This window comes from Taeniopygia guttata, chromosome Z, assembly GCF_048771995.1.
Source record: "Taeniopygia guttata chromosome Z, bTaeGut7.mat, whole genome shotgun sequence".
Taxonomy (NCBI): Eukaryota; Metazoa; Chordata; class Aves; order Passeriformes; family Estrildidae; genus Taeniopygia; species Taeniopygia guttata.
The window spans coordinates 51,984,015-51,998,891 of record NC_133063.1 but is presented as its reverse complement, the minus strand read 5'-3'; the positions used below and the strand labels follow the sequence as shown (position 1 = coordinate 51,998,891).

The following is a 14,877-nucleotide window of genomic DNA, read 5'->3' as shown; positions in this document are numbered from 1 at the left end:
AGAGTATGTGCACTGCTTATTTTCTTTTGCTTTTTTCTTTAGTAATGTATCTAACATGTCTAACCTTTCACAACCCTTGTAACTTTCTTTTATTCTTCTAATTTTATGTAGTTTGATTTAATTTTGTAGTTGGAGTAAATTCATATATTTCATAAATGTTAACATTCTGAAGCCAACAGAATTTTTTTTTGACTTCATAAAATGATGTTAGTTTTCCTAGGATACTCCATTGTTCCTGTTGCCAAACTCAGTTGAACTGTTTCCTACTACCTGTTGCTGGTTAGACTTGAGTAGAAATCCTTACCAAAAACAAACATGAAGTATTTCCCAACAGTTAGCTACTCTAAAGAATACGCATTGTAAATATGCATGTAAATAATTCTGATAATATTTCATTGCTATTTGTTAGGTTAAATAAGTTGTGCATCTGCTAGTAGAGTAAGCAGTGGCTGTTTTGTGGATGTTTATTTAACATACTTATTTAGGAGTTACATTCTTACTTGGAGTTTTGGGAAAAAAAGTTTAACTAGCTTTATTTCCTTTGATATAATATCACTACCTTGTCTTCTTGCTTTAAAACAAAAACAATATTTTATCTTCTTCTATCTCTCCTTTACTGAGCACTCCTTTCTTTTCTTCAAAGTACACAGTTGCAGAGTTGATTATCTTTTGATTCTTGCTGGACAAATAAAATGTGTCAAAATGCACTATGCTCATAAAGACTGTATTAGCATTCCAAAGTCTTTAGACTAAAATTCAGAAACTAGAAATGTGAAAACTAGATGACTTTCAAATACATATTCTCTACGTTGAGCACAATTTTCATACAAAAATTTTAATATAAATACAGGTCAGACTTTCTGCTGGCTTTACAAGCAGATGTCTTCTGGAAATTATATTTATTCAGAACTTAAAGTCCCAAGGAACAAATATTCATATATGCTTTGCAGTAAAGTAACAGTGGCTCGAAGGGACTGCACTTTACATGTTTTAGTTCTGCATGATTTGTGGTGAGTCGTCTTTTTCTCTCAGGTAGCTGTCGTCTCCAGATGTACTGTCAGCTTGTGGAAACAGTAATTTTATGAGTAGGTAAAGAAGCATGCCAAATCATTGGGTAAAAAAAAAAATTTAAAAAAAAAAATCAGGTCAAGTTTGCAATAGTAGGTTTTTCCTCCACTGAAAATACTAAAAATCATGAAGTGAGACTTTTGTTCAAACTAGTGTAGAAGTTTATAGTCTGTATATATGAATTCAGTAAGTGCTTTCAGTCTTTACTGCAGCAGGGAAAAAATTATTTTAACTCTGTCCTGCTGCATTAAATAAACAAGATAATGTTTTCATTACACACTCAAGTATTTCCCACTTGTCTTAAATCTCACAGAACTTCAATACAAGGTACTAAATGTGAGTGAGCAAGAGAAAGCAGCAGGTTTCTCACTGTCAGGATCCCCTTGTCTGCTGCTTGTCTGCCCACTCTTAATCGCCTGTTGTTCTGTGTATGATAGAGGTGAATCACGGGAGGTTTAAAGGTTATTTCACCTGAATTTTAGCATTTACAAATGTCAAATGTACTGTGTAAAAGTGTTTCTCATCTACAGGTTTCTGAACAATGCCTTGCAGAAGCACAACTTTTTTAAAATATGTATTTTCTTTATGGCATAATGGTAAATCAATGAAGGCACAGAAAGCAAAATTTGGGGAGATGTGAAGCAAGGTTCTTTAGCACTCATTCTGAAAAGAAACAGGCTTCACATTCAGATTTGAGCATGAGACCCAGGCTTTGCAGATCAGTAAAAGTATGCACACTATTTCCCACTCTTGACAAATTATTGTGATTTAGCAAAAATGTTTAGTACTTGAAAATCACACTTTGTTCAAAGGAATTTTAAAATGGGATGCTGCTTTGCATGTGCTTTGCTGTTGCGTGATTTTCATATCCAGAAATGGAGCTTGTTCTCAGTATTTCCCTTTAAAACCTGCAAAGAAGTTCTTGTTACTGGCCTTTTTTTTTTTTTTTTTTTTTAAACAGTTGAGGTCACTTGGTTTTAACTGTTGGGTTTTAGAATAATTGTACCACTAGAGAAGGAAAACTGGCCCAGCCACATCAGGTATCACAGGTATCACAAACTGCACATAGCTAGGATATTTTTTTTCAATAGAATAACCCATTGTGGCACTGGATGTTAGTGACATTTGGTCTACTTTGTACTAGTAATCTTAATGTTTCACTGGGACATTTTTTCCTTATCATGTTCTGCCTTTCCTTCCTACTACGTACAACTTATTGAATTACTGACAGCTCAAATTTGCAACTTCTGAGTTATATGCTAATCATCCAGTTGATGGCTTATAGTTCTGATCATTAGTTGACAGGAACAGAAAATTACATTCCAGCCAAAACTCAGGGAAGATACTATGCTGTATCCTGAACTGATGATTTGCCACCTCTACTTCAGCCTGTGTGACCTACTTCCACAGTACTCTATGCTGAGGGTTCCAACCAGAGCAGCAAGATTGTGATCAAAATGCAATGTATCATCCATAAATAATAATATTCATAACTCATTCATAATCCCAATATATACTTTGAAACTTGCTTCAGACAACTACTGAACAGACTAATACTCATTAAAAAGAGGTATTGTGAATAGAATCAGGTTATTTTGATGCATGGCTGTGTCAGCAGCCACTTGACTGGGTGTTGATCTACTCTCTGCCAAGACAACAACTGTCAAGAATGGGAAGTTGTACTGAATGTAGTCAGTCGATTATTGCACTTATCTGAGAAACCTGCACTTTCCTAAGCAGGTAAGGAAGCTAAGAGAGACCATATGGAGGAGTGGGGATATTCAACTGCATTTGCTAACGCCGGGCAGTGGCGGTTGATAATAACTTGTCACTTAGCTGTGAACTGCTGCCAAGACACTTAAAACAGCTTTGATTAAACTATATGTATTGGTGGAACGTGTATATAATAGTCAAAAAAAGGCAACTAGGCATCATGTTAAAATTGTCCTTTGACATATTGGTCTTTCTGTTCAGATAGGACTTCTACTGCCCAGTTATAGGTACAGAGCTGTGTGTTGGCTCAACCCCCCCCCCCCCCCCCCCCCGCTTTCAGCAAATAAAAATTTATTAAGAAAAAAAAAGTACAAGGACACCGTGTGCAATTCTCTCAAGCTTATTTTACAGGTGTGTGTATGAAAAGCACTCATCTCGCGCGAGAGAGCAGGAAGGCACAGTTACCTAACTGACGTATGGAGCTGAGGAGCTCAGCAGGAGATCCGCTCAGCAGCAGATCCTGAGAAGCTCGGGGGGAGCTCGGCGGGAGTTGGGGCGTGGCTCCGGCGGGAGCTCGGCGGGAGTTGGGGCGTGGCTCCGGCGGGAGCTCGGCGGGAGTTGGGGCGTGGCTCCGGCGGGAGCTCGGCGGGAGTTGGGGCGTAGCTCCGGCGGGAGCTCGGCGGGAGTTGGGACGTGGCTCCGGCGGGAGCTCGGGCGGAGCTCGGCGGGAGTTGGGGCGTAGCTCGGGCGGAGCTCGGCGGGAGTTCTGGCAGTCGCCCCAACCCCGGTTTCCGCCGTGCGGCGGCGCGGCCGCCTCAGTCCGAGAGGTGCTTCGCTGTTCTGGCTTGGTCTCCGGTGCGATGGAGGCGGAAAGGCTGATGGTACTGTTCGAGGACGACTCGGTGGAGGTGCACTACGCGGGGGGGTCCCGCCTGCTGCTGTCTCCTTGCGGCTCCGAGTATCTATACGAAGCGGCGCTCCCCGCGGCCACCCACTCGCTCCAGCCGGCGGAGACCACCCGCCAGCGGGTCGCCTTTGTCGTCAGTGCCTACCGGGTATGCGGTGGGCAGTGCCTTTGGGGACGGGAGCGCTGTCCCTTGTCCCTGGGAGCATCCCTTGGGCCGTGCCAGAGTTGCCTCCTTGCTCGGCAACGGGGCGGCCCGGGCATCACGGCCCCAACAGGCGTTCTTGTTTCTGTCTGTAAAAAACGGATCGGGTTTCATAGCCTCAGCTCCACAAAACGTATGACATCAGCATAAATTTTTATCACTGCATGTAAAAAATCGTAATAGGGTTTGTTTTTCTCTGCACTTCAACAGGAGCAACTTCTACGAGCGCTAGATTTCCGGAACGCGTTTGCTTCTCGCCCGTACTTGCCTTCGCGTGTTATACCTCCGGAAAGAAAAAAGGTGGGGTTAAACATAAGGCGAGTAATTCTTTCGTAAAAAAAAAAAAAACTTCTCTGTTTGATTTACTATAATTTCACATGCATGTGTGTGAGTACAGGCCGTGGAGAGCTATCGAGTGCAGTTTGGTTAATGGAGCTGTCATCTTTCTTAAATTACTGCCGTTTTAAATTACAGTTTTAACTGTTACTTAGACCTCGGTGAATGCTTTTTTTTCTTTTTTTTTTTTTTTTTTTTTTTTTTTTTTTTAAGGAAACACTAGAAGCTAGTTTATTCCTAGCAAGGATAAAACTTAGGATTTTGTACATTGTTACATTTTGGCAGTAGAAACTTTTCAGAGAGGTCACAGTGCAACAGGATGGTGTTTTCTGAGGCTGTCAGATCTCCCCATTGGAGTGAAAATGCTGCTGGGGTCTATGAGAGGAATGAGGCAAAGTGTTTCTCTGTGTCTCTCTGTGGAAAAGGCCGCTCCAGGTCAGACTGAACATCCGCGCAGTGAAATGTAAACTTTAAGGAATTTAGAGATTTTAGAGGAGCTAAGATTTTAGTTAGAAATAAGCCTTACTACAGTTATTTAAAATAATAATAATAAATGAGTAGACCTTGATGAAGTTAGGAGTTAGTAGTTAACTAATAATTGATTGCTTGTAAGCACAATGTTTAGTTAGCTGGGTTTATAATGAAGAATATAGAAACTGACAAATAGCTTTTAGGAACATAAGACAATTGTGGGCCTCCTCTGTTCTGAAACCAATTGAAGACAAGGAATGGGAGTTCTACCAAGAGTTCATTTGTCATATTTGCATTGAAAATGTAGAAAGGTCAGAACGAGGAAGACTTCATTTACTTCCTCATTTTGGGACTCCTCCCCATGAAAGGGACCACTGACCCATTTCAAGGGACAAACTACGCATGCTTAATAGCTTTTGGAGTGATTAGCATACAAAGCGGGGAATGGGATGTACCAAAATTATGAATATGTATTTGTATTTTGTGTATTCAATACTTGTATGGATAAAAAGACTCTGTAATCACCTGGAAGGTGCAGTGTGTATTTGGGAGCTATCCCGCATGCTGCCCAGCGTCGAATAAACATACACTTTCTAAATTTAAACTGTTAGAGAGTTTTTGTCCGTCACAGTTGGATATCGGTACTAGATCAATATCCTTTTTTTTTTTTAATAAATTAGCAGAGACTTAGTATTTCTGGAAGTTTTGCTCCAGATCAGCATCTCTCTGGGTGCTCCCACTGAATATGAGTGTCTGCACAGCGTGGTGGGAATCCTAAGACAGCTGATTAATCAAGTGAGCTTTAAAGCTCTTAGACTGACCCTTCAGTAGTAACACCCTTCATGTTGGTGTTTAGCTGCCTAAAGCACTGTCACTCAGTGTCACTATATACTTAATTAAAAGACATCAGTCCTTACCAATCATGCATTCCAGTGCAAAGTATAGTAGCAAAGAGCTGATCCTCTGTTCTTAGCATGGAGGAGAAAGTTCCACCTTCCCTCAGGCCTTGAAAGATCTAGCTCCTTTGGAGGTTGGCTGAGTTTTGAACTTACAGCATCCCTTGTGACTACTTGCTTCAGGATAATTTTCCTAGGCCACAGCAAGCACCTTACCATGTTGGTTGGCTTCTCCTCCACACCCCTTTTTTTGTTGCTTCGGTTTCTTCCCACTCACTTTGAGAAAAACTGCTTTTCTTAAAGCCAGAATAGTCTTTTTAGAACTCCCGAGATTGTCCTTCTCCAGTGATTTACTGTCACTTTTTTTGTTGTGTGGCCTGTTATCACACAGTGCCCATGTTTTCAAGGACCTTGCAGTTTCCCACACTGCAGCAATCCACCAGGATAAAGTAAGAGTTGGTAAGCTTCAGATCTCATAGCAAATTGTTAATGAGCCTGACAGGCTAGCCCGGGGCCTAGCAGAGTTAAGCTGAGGCCTGTTATTACCGTGACAATTACCTTCATGGGCACATAAACACTTAGACTGTGTTACTTGCCTTATGCTTGAGTTCCAAACAACCCATTCCTGTGGTGTGCTTAGGTTCTTTTTCGGCCACTCCAACCATCCACATATCTAGACAGTTCCATGAGGGGGATCTTGTCAGTGGTCTGGCCTGTTCAGAACTGCAGCTAGTATTCAAAATGCAGGTTAGCTGTGGATGTATATTCAGTAGTATCACTATATCTTCCTTCTGCTCTTGTTCCATTCCTAGAACTTTCAAACATTTCATACTGATTAAATTGCTGGTGAGTACTGAGTGTGTTTTCATGGGACTAAGAATTACACCACCAGGATTCTGCTTGGTGGCAGTCAGCTCAGAGCCCATCCTCCTATATACAAATATATCTAACTATATCTAGTTAGGATTGCCTTTCCCCGTTGAGATCACAGTATGTTTATTTCAACTGAAGTATTACCTGCAGCCTTGTTGTCTGGTATTGATTATTTTCTACTGTCCTTCTGCAGTTCTTTATCAAATTCACTAATAATTGCTATGAACAAGATCATTTCACCATTCTCTCCTTTGTTTCTGAAGAAGCCATTGGAAACACAAACATGTACAGTTGTGCCTGACCAGTTGCCCATGTACCTTACTAATTTATGACTGGATTAAATTAAAACATTATTGCTAGATAGAACTCTGTTAGTACAGGAGGAAGCAGATATGAAGATTAAATGTTTTGCTTCCTCTGAGTTCATACATGCAAATAAATACAGAGCAACATTTCTTGCCATACATCACCTTGCAGAAGGACTGAATTAATTTAAATGTAAATGCTCTATTGCAGTTTCTGGGGGGAAGGTCATTTTTAACTTGCTGCACATTTCAATCCTTTTTCTTGTAGATTCTTCTCAGTGATATCTTAGAAATTAAATGGCCTGACCCTGCAACAGCTGATCTGACAAGATGTTTAGACAACGGCAGTGTGAAGATCTCATCTGTAGATGGCTATGCTCACCTTTATTTGTCAGAATTGCAGCGAGAATTTACAGTGGAGTTCTTATGTAAAGTCAGCCAGTCATCTGCAGCATCCTCATGCTCCTCTGAAAAGAACAGCAACTATCAAAGCAGAGATCAGTGTGGAAAACCAAGTAAAAATTCTGCAGCAGAAGTCTCATCAAAACAAAGAAGAATAGAGAATAGGAATAAATGTGGTTGTGCTGAAGGTAGATATAGGGAACCAACCAAACCAAAGGACCAAAGAGATGGAGTCCCTTTGTTCCACACAAATTGTTCTTCTGAATACACATGGGTTACACAGCGTTGGACTGTTTCCTTGTGCCCAGAAGAATGGAAATACCCTTTGTCCTTGGCCCTAAAATGCTGTAACCTACATACTGTGGAAAATTTAATAAAGACATACGAGACAAACAGCTGTACAGCCGTTGAAGGTGATGTTTTAGCAGACCCTGAAACACATGAAACTGTTTCTTGTTTACCTACAGCTTTGCCACTCAGCTGCAGAGCTCCACATCTACACAGGTAATTTAAACTCTCTACTTACTAGTTGTTAACATATGTTTTACAATTCTGCAGTTTGGAATTTCAACTTCTAGCAAAATAATTGAATCCTAACTATTAAAAAAAAGTTTAGAATTCCTATCAGTTGTGGGGTTTTTTGGAACTTCTTGAAATATGACATTGTAAAACCAACATTCTGTAAACTATTGTAATGAAGCTATAGTAATTAGTTCAAATTAAAAAAAATATTTTCTGACATGCTGTATGAATACATAAATGAAAAAGTGAATATTGAAAAAAGAACATGGGTTTTGTATTAGGATGGATTGGTTTTTCCTTCTCAGTTTTGAAAAGATAATATTTTTGAAGTGGGCCAGTAGTATATGTCAGCCACATTAAAAATAACAAAAAAAAATTGCGTGATTGAGAAGTTTAATTTGGTAACTAAAGTGGATCACTAAGGAATTGGAGGGCTCTGAAAATGTGTTTGAATAAGGGTGCATGCATCAGTTCTACTTACAGAAAAGATTACCAGCAAACACACTCACACAAAAGAGCAACCAATATATGGACTTAGTGAGGCTGTCATTGTATTTTACACACACAGGTGGACATTCTGTGACTTCTTTCAGAATGAAGATACGGATGATTATTCGCTCCATCAGCTAATTCAAGTTGTGTGGTGCCAGGGTATTTTCTACAGGTATGTAGGAAATTATCTGTGTTATCTGGAAGACTTTATTTGTATGAGAGTTAAGATATAAGATGAAATGTCTTACTTTGTCCCTTTCTCACTCCTTGAAAAATTGAACACAGTGTTCATGTCAGAGTCTGTTTCTTCTGTTTGTTCACTGGACTTCACATTTTCTAGCACAGTATATTACGAGGCCTGAATCTCAAGTCATGTTTAAGTGATCTGATAATCTGATTTCTTAAAGGTTTACTGGACAGCTGAAGTTCCCACAGATTTCACTTAAAATAATGGTACTTGGTATCTTTGCAAATTAGTTCTCTCCTTTTGTTGCTGAAGATTTCACAGTTTGGAAATGTTTATCTTGGTGACCTACATAATTCGCATGTTCAGCTGTGGATTTTCCTGGCAAGTCACCTTGTCCATATGGTTAAGGAAAACTAAAATAAAAAAAACAACCAACAACAGGACTTTCAAATTGAAATTGCTACAACTGCTATTTGCACCCAAAAGTCTTTCTAAAAGCATCACTGGTGGTTAGCCTTTTAGTCTTTCTGCTGAGTGTTCTTAATTTTTCCTGAGTATAATTCCTAAATCTTCATTTCATCTAAACAAAATGTTTAGCAGCACTTCAGAGTTTTTTTCAGAGCTTTTATTTTCAATTAAGACCTTTAGATTGTTCAGAAATTGTTCCATTCAGCAGTTTTCTGTGTACACAAGGTGTGGCTGGTCTACTAAGAAAGTAGAAATTTTTTTTCAGGATCACTATGTTTTGTGGTCAGTGGAATGAGCAGCTCTAGAGAGGTGTTTACCTTGACACAAAAAAAGCTTTCCTTGGTTTATTTAAATCCCACCTCCATGCACATATGCAAACAGAGAGTCTAGTAATGTTAATATTCTATGTTAAAAGACATTATTGCTACTTTCTACTGTTTGTGAAACAGTAGAAATTTTTCTCATCTGAGTTGCTGAAAATGTGTCTCTGTTTATTGTTTTTTTTCAGGTTTAATAACCCGTTTTCCTTGTCCAATGACACAGCATTTTAAATACTTGCTAAAAATCTTATTATTTTTCTTAGATTTATCCATGAGAGGACAAACATCACAGAAATTTATCCTGGTGATGACTCATTTTTCAAGTCAGAGGGAGCATTTTTGGGAAAATATTTCATACATTATGCAATCCAAAAAGGAACAAAAAAGGTATGAAACTACATAAAAACTAGAATTATTTAAAAGGGTGTTCCAAATTCCTTCAAATTAGCAACTTCCTTAAGACATTTGGCTATGCAATGTGTAGTGAAGTCCTTTCACTGATAATTACTATAATGCCTTAATCAAGCTATCAGTCATACAAAAAAGATGAGATTATTCCTTCTGTTTCAGAAATTGTTTTTGTAAATTTTACACAATAAGAACATTCTTCCTCATTGTAGCATTTGTTTTATCAAACTCTAGAGTAAGATTCTAAAACAATTTTTCACGAATTTAGAAGTTTAGTCTTGAAGCTAATGTATTGATTAGAGTTTCATTTCTTTGTACTTGGAAGTGTTTTCTACTGTATGCAGACCTAGAAGATGCAGGTTTTGTTCTGGCTTTGCTGCAGACCAGCTGTTCAGTGCTGGAAAAGGAATTTTGCCTTTGTGCATGTCTGTTAAGTTCCCCCAGAGGAGAGGTCCTCTCAAGCACTAATGCAACACCTTGTATTTTTAAAGCAGAATTAAGGATTGGATTTGCACCCAGCCTTTAACTTGTAGTCAAACACTGCCACTCAGTAATGACCTGTAGTCTGCTGTCTGACAAGAGAACTTCCTGGTTCTCTCTGAGTGTAAACAACCTGAATATTTGAGTATTTCTTCACACAGACGTAGGCTTAAGGATACAATTTTCAATCAGATATTTGTCTGTGTTCTGTGGCAGATTTAAATGTGATTATAGTTGGATTATGGGAAGTTAGAAATTCCATAACTTGCTCTTAATTCTGTTTTCATGCTATGGTACCTGTAACTTACTCATCTTCTTTCTGTTCTTTACTCAGGTAGAAGAAAAGATGTATTCAGTGAGCAGCCTACCTCCAGATGTGCCAGGACGTCCATACTCTATATCTTCCATTATTACGCAGGCAACCAAGTAACTTTACCTTTGTTACATTAATTCCTCTGACTTAGAAAGGACAGGAGCTAAAATTACACAAAACACTTATTATTTCTTTAAGTATAAAAATTAAAGGAAGGTAGCTTAGCACTGAGGCATATCTAAATTTACAAAACAAAATTTACAAGTGCTTAGAAGACACGGCAGGAATTAAATGCTTAATACTTTGTTTGGTTTTTTTCTCTCCTCAGAATTCTTCAGTATTGCTGCAAAACAAAACTGTCATTAAGTCATAATTATTATCTCTGCTGCTGGAAAGTGGTATGTAGCTGAAAATTTATAGATCTTGCAGTGTTATAAGGATGATTATACAGACTATAGGGAATAGGACTTAATCTAGAGGGAAGAATGGTGAGTGTATCCTCACAGATCAGAAGGCAGATATTTGGGAACAAAAAACATGTTTTTAAAGGTTATATTTAAGAAGCAATTGCATGATGAAGGGGGCTGATTGTGATCTGGAAAAACAAGTGAATTAAAAATCTGGAACAGATACAGACAGTATCTGTAATGATGTAAATAGCCTTTCTTCAAGTTTTTAATATATTTGTTTGGTTTTAGGTATCTGAGACTGATGGACAAGAAATGCTGCCAGTTTTGATGCATGAAAAGGTTTTTCCCAGCACAGGAAGACTGATTGTGTACTCAGATCATAAAGTCCATGCTGTTTTTTGGGACAGGATAACCCTGACTATGGTTTGGGACTTCAGCTCTTCCTGTAGTGAGATCCAGGTAACATGTGACTTACAGGAAGAGCTATTCCTAAAACTTACCATGAAAAAGTGTTACTAGGAAATTAATGAGAATACCAAACAAAAGTTCTGATGCCAGTAAAATACAAAAACAAAAAAAAATAATTGAGAATTCTACAGGTTTGGAGACATTTTTACACACTTTTAGAAATAATTTATTCTTGAATAGCACAAAGCAAGAGTTAGGGCTTTGCCAGGTGTTCTTCCCCTGCCTTTGTTATAGCAGACTATCCTTAGCAAACCACAGACTTGTAAGTTTTTAAACTGGATTATTCATCGATATTTCATTCTTAAATTGGCATATTATACTTGCTTTTTTTTGCTTTGGACTGCAGCAGAAAGTCAATATTTGTTTGTTTGTTTGTTTTTTCTTTTAAGATAAATGAAGATGTAGGCTGGTGTAAGTTAACTACTCCTGATGGGCTACAGCAGCTAATACAAATAAGTCATCCTGGAGTATATGAAAGGTAATTTAAATTAGTTGTTCAATTTAAACAATTTAAATATAAAAATTATTCTTTATAAATCCTTTTAGGTGAAGAAATAGTATTTACTGACAATAAGCTGGTAGGGATGGACCAAACATCTAATGATAAAAATCCGTCTTATTTCTGGCAAAAATTCAAGACCTGTGTGACTCAGGGCCACTACTGCATGCTGTGATTCCATTATAACTGTTATGGCAATGTCTTTTTAGAAAAATAACTAGAGCTGCAACTTGGTATTTACTTCTGTGGATTGAAAAAGAAAAACCAAAAGCATTTGTCCTATATAGAGCTAATATATAGAACTGCACAGCACTTTATCCAATTTTTGCTTTATTACAGATACTGACCTCTGCCTGCAGATTGTTTTCTAATCTGCATGCTGTAATTACAGCCTCATTATGGGAATTACCAGAAGTTTTCTGTGCTGCATTTTAGCAAGCAGATATTCACAAACAAAAATTAACACTTGTATACTATTCATTGCAAAACATACAGCATTGTTATAATTTGCTATAACTGTATAGATCTAAATATGAAGAAGATTCTAGACAAAAAATGGCCAGGCAAGCTAGAAGAATAAGCAAGATTTTGAATCATAGCTTTTATTTTCAGATCCAGGTGTATTCCCTAGTACCTTCAGTTTTTTGCTCAAAACCAGAATTTATTTCTCATATAAATAACTAATTTTTAGAATTTTGTTATTAACACAGGTACATCAGAACAGCAATAGAATGGTGCAGAAGTTTGAATGAAAGGAAAGAGATTGCTGAATATACTGCACACGCTGTAACTGAAGAAAATTGGTATTCATCTTTATTCCAAATACCTGACTATAAATAATGTTGAAAAAACTCAAAAATATTATAATCTGAATTTTATATCTTGCATTTCCTAGTGTTCAAAAATGAAAATTTGTTTTTAATATGGTTTCACATTTATCATTTAGTGGTTAAAATGTTCAGTGAGTTTCAGGTGAAGGTTGTTGTATTGAGCTTTGCCTGTCTTAAAAATCAGAATTATGGTGACTTTGTCAAAGGACAGGTAATGTTACAAAGATAATGTCTTGCAATGAAAAGATATCAGACTAAGAAAGATGGCTTTTAACAGAACATCAAGTGTCTAAAATAGTACTTTGAACTGCCTAATGACAGTTGTATCTCTTGCTGATGTATTTGTCCTTTTTAATATATGCTACTTACCAAAAATCTACTGACATCATCTGCAAACATTGGGATATTAAAAATGTACTAATTGAAATCAATTGCAGTTGCACTTGTTACTTAAATTATAGCAGATTCAGCTGATGCATTTTATAGCATCAGCTATATTATATTTATAGCATTTTATAGCTGATGAAATGAAAATTCTATCTATATTTATACATACTTACAGCAAAGAAACTATTCTCAGAGCAGAGACCAAATTTTTGGAAACACAAATGATTGACAAATGTCAGCCATTGAATAGTGGTATCGAAGACAGAGATTTTGCTAATCTAATTCTCCGTATTGCTGGAAACTGTTAAAAATTAAAATTTGAAGTAGAAAATATCCTTGAGAAATAACCTTTATTTTTTTTGGACAGGTCTGCTGATGCTGAGCTTGAAAAAATACAGAGATTTAATTGTATCCTTTTCAAAGCTGTAAAGATTTTTTTCACTTTTATATTCTGCTGTTTATCTGCATGTTCAAATCTACAATTTAGATCATCAAAGGCTCTCTATCCTGATCTTCTTTTACTGTCTCATTTCTTAAAATAACCTCATTTTCTTACTTATCTTTTTTTGTTTTATCACTTATTTTTTGGTAAAGATTTTTTTTAAACCCCAAAAACAGTGTTGAAGTACAAAACTAAAATGAAAATTCACCAGAAAACAAGGCCCTTTGACGTGTATTGTGTCAGTTTTGCTAAGAATCATCTGCTGATCTGTTCTTGAACAGATCGAGCAACACAAGAGGAAAACACAAGTTGCCTTTGGGCTTGTTGTTGCAGTACAGTATCTTTCTGTTTACCAGCTACCTCAGTATTGTTCTGTTGTGTTCACCCAGCTGGAAATGTGCACTGTGCTGAATCTGCTTAAAGCCACTCTAAAACTGTCTTCAAGCCAGTGTTCAATTCTATTAGTATGAAAAGAGCATGCTGTTAAACTGAAGTGTAACACCCTTTTTCTTTTCAAAGTACCTTTTGGATAAATTGAAGTCTAAAAGGCATTTTTCTATAAATGTTGTAGATATTTAAGTAATACAGTCCTTTTCGGTTTTTTACCTGTATGTAATTACCATGCTACAAAAGATGAGACTTTGCAAGGCAGAATGATGAATACAAATGCAGAGACTAATTTTTCTCTTTAGGAGGAAGAGTCTGACATTTTTTTCTTAACAAAGTAACACTAGTTTTATTAGACAATAGCAACATTCTGAAAGGGACAGCTGCTGCAAAACCAAGTCCATCTGGTATCACTGTCAGAAAAAAAGAAGAACTCAATGAAGACTGTGTCTTGGAGGCTTTAGAAAAAACTTCTAAAGTCATTCAGGAAATTGAATCTCTGCTTGCTGCTTCTGGGAGATGAAGCAGCAGTTCATGTCCTCACAGGAGCCGTCCCAGCTGTGTCTGAGGAGGCTTTGTGGGGAGAGAGGAATAAAGGCTGAAGCCAGAGGGACAAGTTGCCAGTATATTCCTGGTGAAGTCTGTCAGGTGCCAGCGTACTATGGACAATAACACCAGTGCTATATTTGAAACAGGCAGAGAGAAGAGTTGAGATAATGGAGCACTGCTGTATAAATAGATCAGGCCTGACCTGACGATACTGCTTTTAATGTTTGAATATATGTTCAAATCAACTTAATTGATGGATCGCTGCTGAAATGACCAGGGTAGACACGGGTAGTTTTCACTGTAAAAACGTGCTTTTATTCAGGTGCTTACACCAAGAAGTCTTAATCACCAAATAAAATGTTTCCCACGTGCTTTCTATAGTGCTCTCTTTGAGAAAATAAGTACTAATTTGAGGGCAGAAGAAACTTCTCTGGCTCTGTGGTGTGTGAGAGGTGCACCATGTCCTTAATGACAAAACACTAAACGCTCATAATCGATTTCCCTCCCAGCAATTAAAGGAGCCGGAGCGCGAACGCCCAAAT

The 14,877-nt window shown here is 37.6% G+C and overlaps 1 protein-coding gene across 2 annotated transcripts; it reads left to right on the top strand.

Annotated features, from left to right (window-relative positions):
* Positions 1–851: 851 nt before the first annotated feature.
* Positions 852–14,707, top strand: CZH5orf34 (chromosome Z C5orf34 homolog). Of its 2 annotated transcripts, none has more exons than XM_072921837.1 (12): positions 852–3,662; positions 4,101–4,190; positions 7,040–7,677; positions 8,264–8,359; positions 9,426–9,549; positions 10,385–10,476; positions 10,692–10,761; positions 11,062–11,232; positions 11,631–11,719; positions 12,451–12,543; positions 13,325–13,365; positions 14,134–14,707. In XM_072921837.1, exons 1-12 carry the CDS (start codon positions 3,642–3,644, stop codon positions 14,307–14,309), a joined length of 1,701 nt encoding a protein of 566 aa, XP_072777938.1. In that variant the 5' UTR covers positions 852–3,641; the 3' UTR covers positions 14,310–14,707. The 2 variants fall into 2 exon arrangements, with proteins under 2 accessions (XP_072777938.1, XP_030113190.3); XM_030257330.4 differs by having other exon boundaries at positions 3,234–3,836.
* Positions 14,708–14,877: the final 170 nt, after the last annotated feature.

Coding starts and splice junctions, on each gene's coding strand:
- CZH5orf34 (XM_030257330.4), top strand. CDS start 3,642: ATGGAGGCGGAAAGGCTGATGGTACTGTTCGAGGACGACTCGGTGGAG. Junction 9,550..10,384: donor TCCAAAAAGGAACAAAAAAG/GTATGAAACTAC, acceptor TTCTTTACTCAG/GTAGAAGAAAAGATGTATTC. Junction 11,720..12,450: donor CATCCTGGAGTATATGAAAG/GTAATTTAAATT, acceptor TTATTAACACAG/GTACATCAGAACAGCAATAG.